Raw genomic sequence first — 8031 nt, 5'->3', positions numbered from 1 at the left:
CTTCTCTCTTCTTTCATTTCGTGCAAGTTGGATAAACAGAAATAACCAGAATATATGAGAGAAATCCTATGATTAACTGAAACTCAGTGTGGTATTGAAAACGAATAATCAGAATTATACATTTTCTACAGTTAAAACTCCACACTGAGAACTAATTAAGCAAGACCATTACATGTTCCCTTAGCTGCAGTTTTGTAAACTTGCATGCCAGTAGATGTAAACACAAAAGGTACATTCAGTTATGCTCTGATCCCTCAAAGAGCAAGATACAAGTATTGCCGTAAAGAAGCTGTTTTATTATGAAACCAGGAATGCAATGCAGTTCTGGTTTCATCATAAGCTACAAAACATTTCAACCAAGTAATCAAACTGCCAAAGGTTTATGAGTAGAAAACACATATTACAAAATTAAACATATAAAATAAACCACAATATTCATTTTGAGAAATTAGGGTGTTGAACTGATACTATACGACCTCAGGACCGGATCATTAGAAAATTGCTCGGAGATGGCATGAATAATGAAAGCACAAGCACACTGGAAAAGCACAAATAAAACACACAACATTTAATGAATTCAGTATAAAATCAACAAGAGTCAGCTAATGGCTTTTAAATGCATTCTTTAATCTGTATTATACACAAAAGAAAGGAGTTGTGTGTTGGATACAAAAAAAAGCCATTCACCTTTGAATGAAAAATTAGGATAAGACACCCCCCCCCCAACACACATACTTGGAGCACAAATGGAACAACATTCATTCCAAAAGCCAGCCGAATAACAGTATATAAATCCAGACACAAACAGGAAAGGATACCTTTAGTACATAGAAAAAGTCTAGTAACTTCTTCCCTATATAAAATATACCTGTAAAAAGGGGTTTTGGCTATATGAAATAAAACAGGAATAAAGATGGAATCACTTGGACAGAGGTATATTTTTGGTGAGATAGCCCTGCACTTCTGAAACAAGCATGAATAAGTTATTTGGAAGAAAATGAGATGCAACAATGTGATGGGACAGAGGCTTTCTCCAATTTGTTATCTTTATTAAATTGCAACTAGAAGCATTTGACTCAAAAGAGAAACAAAAAACAGTGCAATTTGAAAATCCACCTGGGAAATGAAAGTAGTGTAAAAACACTGAACTTGAACATTACATTTTACAACAATTCTTTCCACAGCTATAATCTTAGAGCTTTTTGATGCTACTTTCAGAGAAGGAAATTATCAGCATTTGCAGTAAATGAACTTTCAGAAACTCATGGTAAAGTTTTTCACTTTCCGCATCCTGGGATGCTCTATACTGCAGCCAGTCACAGTCTGATACAATTCATCCCATTATATGGGCTAAAAACATCATTTAGAATACATAATAGCTGCACAAGGCATTAAAAAAAGGACTAATGCTTCAGCTGACAGTAATATATAACCCATATAGATGTAAGGCTGACATCATATGACTTCCTAAGACCTAATGTTAGAGAACTTTTAGCAGAACCCAAGGAGATAAATACTTTTAAGTATAAAAACAGTTTCAGATTGGGGTCAGTCAGGTGAGACAGATGAACTTTTTGAGTTATTTTACTAAACAGTAGACATAGAAGAGGAAGACTATTTCTGAGCCATGGGCAATGTGAGAATTGAAATAAAGAGACAATGAACGGCTTTGTAAAATTACAGGGAAGGTTCAGACAGCTCTGGGTTTCCGTACTACTTCAACTGGAGTTCAATAATGTGACAAAAATATTAATATTCCTGATATTTTGCAAATCCCTTTATTTTGTGCAGCTGCTTTCATCTGTACAGAGAGGAAGCAAGTTGGAGGCATAGTTTGGTTACAAGTGGCTAACGAGAGAATTTGCCAGAGAATTCAAATTGTTACATACACAAACAGAACACTTTTATTCTAGGCTCTGAAATTTGTTTCTTTTACAAGTCTGCCAGGGAGGGGTGAGGGGAAAGCCCAAATGAAGAGCTCGTTTTAAAATACAAAGCCAAGATTTGTGTGGGGGAGAAAATTATATTCCTCATTAGGGACGAAGAACAAGAATGTATAAAAGATACATCCCAAACAAGTAAAGGCTAAGAGGAAGGATCATCAGACGATGCCAAAACGTTCTGCTCTTTTTCTCTTCTTTGCCTGCAAATAGGGATTAAAGAGAGAGAAAATCAAGAACAAGGGGAATGGCAATGCGGAGCATGTGTTTTGGCAGAAGGAAAGGTAGAAAGTCTATAAGAAGTGTCACAGTGTTGGTTTAAGAAAGCATTTTTCATATCAAATTTCACAAGGGGCACTGCAATTGCAACAGGGCCTCCAACCAGAGTCAGAAATTAAGCTGTAAAAGCATGAGATACAGTGGCCTGGTGGTTGCTTCATCTTGCTGGGTTATACAAGAGAGCTATGCTTGGAACAATGACCACTTTACAGGCCTGGAAAGCCTTCCAGGCAATGGGGAGGTGGGAAATGTAAAAGGCCAAAGGGTTAACACTCTTCTATTCATGAGGAAGGCGAGAGGGACACAGTCAAATGCATTAAATATACTCATGCGTCTCTGAGATATGCCTCCAAGTTAATACACCAGGGGCATATAAATCTTAATTTTTACCAGGATAAATAGCCTAGGGGGTAGCAGAAGTCCTAATCAAGAATCTCCAGGGGAAAGGTGCCATTCAGCATATACAATACTAGAAAAAGACCTTTTTGTTTCAGGCACACTCTCTAAGTGACCTAACGGAAAAGCATGGAATCTCTCAGACCAGAGCCCAGCCACCCCCTTCGCTCAAATTGAACAGGGGGATCATTCTACAGCTGCTACTTCATTTTGTAGCGCAATGCTTGCATAGCATCTGGCAAAAACAAAAAGCTCCAAGCCATATCTGAACCCCACATAAGATGCCAAAGAAAATAAACTTCCTGCATAGAATATTCAGGATTCCTCAAAGGAGGAGGAATCAGGGACCCAAGTACTGCTTCCATTCCATAGGCAAAATAGGACCCCTTGTGATGGGCATTATGGCTCAATACCAATCACAATTAGCATGAATATGGATTTACAGAAACAAAGAATTGTCATGCTAGAGTAGGAGGATTAAAATTAGGCAAATAGTTCAAAGAAGGGATCAAAAGACACATAAGACGACAGATTCTTGCCACAAAGAATTTGCAAAATGTGACATGAGGAAAGAACTACCGAAGTGTTAGAATAACTATGAAATGTCCGGGGAAAACCCCTAGGTTTCAACAGGAAACAAAATAATTTTATACAGAGACATAGCTATGCCAATCGCTTGCAGCAGTCGGTCTTGTGGCACCTTAAAAACTAACAAATTTATTATAAAATGAAATTGTTATTGTACAAAATAAACAAACAAACTGCTATTATAAAACAACATTAGATTCCTTTAGTACCCTTCTGTGATATTTTCGTGAGGTGAATAAACTTACAGCATGGCGCAAAAATAAAGAAGCCAAGTGTGGGGTTCAAGCTGCTAAAATCTACAACATCAAAATCTCGCTTTTGCTGGATGTTTATTTAGACCATTCTCCTTGCCATTGATTTCAGTAGGCAGTTTTTTTTTAGTGGTATAAAGAGGCAGGTAGATAATGTTCCATACACCCAGCATGGTATTTGTTTCACATCAAATTGAAAATCACCATGCTACCTCTGCAATGGATAGAAAGCTGGGTTTGGACCTGATGACCCAGATTCCAGTTCCAACTAACTTCCAGTTCCAACTAACTGGGTGGTCTTGGACAATTCATAGGAGTTGTTACAAGGATAAAGTTAGCAACTATAAGCTTATAACCTCTTTCTCATCAAGATAGTGACAGAAAAATCTGAAGCAATATAGATTATTCCCCCCCCCCCAGAAAATACCCCCTCCCTGCACAAAGCACAGTAATGACCTGATGTATTATCTTTGAAGTGGAAAAGAAGCAATTTCTGAGGTCGCCCATTGATGGAGTATCTGAAGTATTATATGACCACCTAGGATAGTTTAGTGGGACCATGGGGGTGGGGGCAGAGAACAGGATAAAAGAGACACAGTGCCATCTTGTGGAGTGTTTGGCATTCTTTCACAATTCATCACAAATTGTCCTCAGCTTCTACCCACACCATTATAATAACAGAACATGCCCCTTATCAGCTTTGGTTTGACAAGTTACCTCTGCATCTTCTGTGGTTGCTGCCCCAGCCGAGCTTGTTACAATACCAAACCTCTCCTTTCTTTTTTTGAGCTTTTCATCATCTTCCGTCTATACAAAAAAGAAGGGAGAAAATGTTAAGTTGTCTGTATCACCCAATAAAATCATTCTAGTTGGTGATTCTGCTTCTTTCTTAGTCTCATAGAACCATTTGCTGGAAGGGAATTTGAGAAGAACATAGTTTTCAGAACTGTTATTCCGATAACAGTTGAAACCCTTCTCTGGATGGAGAATATGTGTCTTTATGAAGTTCATGGAACAGGAGGCCAGGTCTCTGAACAAGCTAGATGTCCTTATATTTTAATTTTCTAGTCTCAGGCTTGCCCAAAGATTGTGCTTCTATGACATATCCTTATTACGTACTACATACAGAACTAAAACAGCCGTGTAAATAATTTTTCAGGGAGCATTTACTCTTACTTCAGATACTTCTCTTTATTCCTCTCTCCTGATGCTCATCACTGCACTTCTGCTGTTGTGACACTGTAAATCTTAGTCATCATAAACTGGGACTGGCATCTGGAATAGCTTCAAATGTATTCTTCCACCTTGAAAACCACTATGCAACACTCTATGTGCTAGCTCTCTCTGTTTCTCTTTCCTAGCCATATTTGTTTGTTTATTTGAAAAACTTCAAAGGACAAATCTTAGATATAGCACATGGTTAGCAAGCGGAGAGCTTAATAGTAAGCCTGCATTATAATGGCATGTTCAGCCAAACCCTGGCTTAGCTCAGTGCAGGCTGGCGGTATAAAAGACAGGGGAGGAACTAAGCAGTCACATGTTTGAGTGACCCCAGTAAGCCAGTTTGGCTTACCATGATGTGTGAATCAGGTCACAGTATTTTTGCTTCACGCGTTATGTTAAACCATGGTTCAGTGCTTACATGAGTGAGCCTCCAGAACTCTGAGCAAAGCTCATGTTCTCCCCTCCCTACTCCTGTTTCTGCTGTACAGTAAGCCAGCAGCTTACAGGGGGCGATGTTCCAAGAATCGTGCTTAAAGCCAAAATCTCATACTGTATAGCCAAAACACAATGGCGGGAGGGGTTGTCAAAGTCTCTTTTCTCAGACACCCACCCCTTTCCACCCATTTTTTTCCTTACTTTTTTTGCCAAGTGCATAAAGCTGAATGCATACAAGTTAAATGTGTGTAAGATGTGAGTTTAGTTTTGCTTTCAAAGAATCTTGGCTTGGGGTAATGAACTTACCAGAGATTCCAGTTTGCACACAATGTTCAGCTGAGCAAATCAGCTCAATAACCCCTTGTGCAAAGGAAAGGAAAGCACATGAGCCCAATTCTTTGCTCAGGTTTCTGGGGATCATTGACTTGGTGTTAAATAAACCATGGTTTAGTGTTCTGTATGTAGATATAGATAATCCGGAGTATTCAAGCATTTTTTTGCATCTGACACGGGTGTGTTAGGGGGTCAAGTGAGTGAGATCATTAGAACAGTGTTGATTTAGTGGAATTATTACACACAGGCTGAAGGACAGAAAACCCAGAATCTGCTTTGCTATCTAACGAAGTTCTGATCTACAGAACATTAATAAAACACAACATGCAATTTAAGGCTGTTCTCATTATAGTAGTTCACAGTCATCACGGAGGCAGCTTGTTAATGCTTTAGGATATTGTTATCTTGTTAATGTGAATAGAAGGTCATTTGATTAAGTGATCCGAACACATGGCAGATAGTCATTCTTTAGGTACTACTGCACAAGACTTAAGAACATATATTTTGCAGTACAGTATACGAAATATAAAAGCTAGCTACATATATAAAATGCATCTTCTCCACCATTTTAATTTCCCCCTTTCTTAAAAGGTCATCTTTTAATTCATTTTTCTCCCATTCTAATGGAAACATTTTCATTAAGTTGGCCTGTACGGCACTGAGCTTATCTTCATAAATTCCATTTCAATTATGAAATAAATGTTGGCTTATGCAGGTACTTCAGATCTCTTCTGTTGATTTTCCATAAGCCTGAGGCTTTTTTACTCTTTTAACCTTTAACCATGCTGGTGGCCTTGGTAATAATCAAGCCATCATTACCTTTTAAGAACCTCCACCTCATCCATTTGCCATGGGAGTTCTCTTGTGCTATTTTCAGCAGCAAAAGACTGTCCAATTACCTTCCTCTATTCCTGTAATTCTCCTCACCTGCTCACACAACACATTTACAACCTCCCCTCTGCCCTATTTGATTATCCAGCAGTGCTGGCCATGAGAGGCATTGGGGTAATGATAGGCTTTCACAACCATCATGCTTGAGGATGCAAGAATCAGCAGAATGGTGGAAATGAGAAATGAAACAAGCTAAAACCTTTAACTGCATTGCTGGTCTCTATGAACTCCTAGCTGAACGCACAGCTTCCCACATCCATTAAGCACTTTGAACCTTGCTTTCAAGCTGGATTGTATTAAAATGACTTGACTTGTGAGAATAAAAAAAACCAGGATAGAACTCTTCCTATGACTATATAAAGCCTCCCTTTCCTCCACATTACATCTGTACAAATAATGATGATTTGTTCAGCTTTGATTAATTGATATTAATCGGTCAAGCCATGACAAGCAGCACTGTTAAAACAAATGCGAAACAAAATATCAAATCAATTCACAAAGCAAGCCCAATGACATCACTGGTGCAGCAGGCAACTTTTGTCACAGTAGTTGCGCTCAACACCTCCTCAGCGAGTGGTGGGACTGCCTTCATTATGTCAATCCCTTACATCAATGACACCATAGCAACCAGGCTCAGCTTTATTAATTATGACAACTTCATCTGTTGTGGCAACAGGAACAACTGAAATGTTTAATTAAAAATGCAGAAGTTTCTCAGGGGCAGTTGTCACCATAACAGCATGCAGATACGCTTTCTGCGCATTTGTAACACCTCGTAACAGTTACTGCCTAACTTTGCAGGTTTGCCATTTCTCTGGCCGCAGAATACTTTTCACAATGAATTTTCCACTCCAACACATCTACTAAACCTTTTCCTGACAACTGAAGGCCATTATAAATGTGATACAATTATTTTATATTAAATGTTATTACATGACCTTCACAAACATGACACACCTTTTGGTCTACAGTAGCCTGGCTGGCACTCACACCAGCAGTTAGAATCCCCCCCCCCCCCCAAAAAAGGATGGTGAAATAACAGAATCTAGAGCTTGGGGTAACAAGATGACTTGGGGTAACAAAGTGGCTGCCAATCTTTGAACCCAAATTGTCAAGTGATCCTGATGAGCCCCAGATACACAATATTTGGTATAGCTAACAAAAGGAGGCTGATGAGTACTCCTCATATGTAGCACAGAGAGATGGGTGTGAATTCTGAGCTGTTGTACCTTCTTGCATGCCATACACATAGAGGTACTAGAAATGCAGGAGTTCCTGAGACCCGCCCCCCCAATGGATTGTAAACACCTTGAAAGATTGGTTTAACAAAGACAGAATACCAACTTTTTATAGTACAGCTGTTGTGAAGCTTAAGTATCTAAATTGTACTATGAGCTGACGAAACCAGAGAACCAGTAACATTCGTGCTCATCATTGTTCAGTTACCTTATAGAAATATGCTACTTCAAGATGCATTTTTCTGTTTTCAATATTTTTTCTTCTTTTGAGTGTTAACATATAAATTTACAAATCTCATATGAAAAATGAACATGTCAAAAATAAGATAATGCTGGGGAAAACTGGACACTTGGAACAGCATAAAAATAGAGCCAGCACTTAATGGTATTCCCAAGGGTTATTTTAAACTGTGCATTAATGTTTGTGAACAGCAGCAAAGATGCCATTTTTTTCCC

General features: G+C 38.7%; 1 protein-coding gene across 2 annotated transcripts in view; it reads right to left on the bottom strand.

Annotated features, from left to right (window-relative positions):
• Positions 1-1749: 1749 nt before the first annotated feature.
• SARNP (SAP domain containing ribonucleoprotein) overlaps positions 1750-8031 on the bottom strand; it is a 54480-nt gene continuing 48198 nt past the window's right edge. For both annotated transcript variants that reach the window (XM_080995057.1, XM_080995058.1), the window contains 2 exons: positions 4172-4261; positions 1750-2143 (listed from right to left, as the gene is read on the bottom strand). In XM_080995057.1, coding sequence (XP_080851183.1) covers positions 2102-2143; positions 4172-4261 — 132 coding nt within the window. In that variant the 3' untranslated portion in view covers positions 1750-2101. The remainder of the gene's footprint in view (positions 2144-4171; positions 4262-8031) is intronic.

Source organism: Podarcis pityusensis (genome assembly GCF_964106645.2).
Source record: "Podarcis pityusensis genome assembly, chromosome: 2".
Classification (NCBI taxonomy): domain Eukaryota; kingdom Metazoa; phylum Chordata; class Lepidosauria; order Squamata; family Lacertidae; genus Podarcis; species Podarcis pityusensis.
This window is presented reverse-complemented; position numbering and strand designations above follow the sequence as displayed.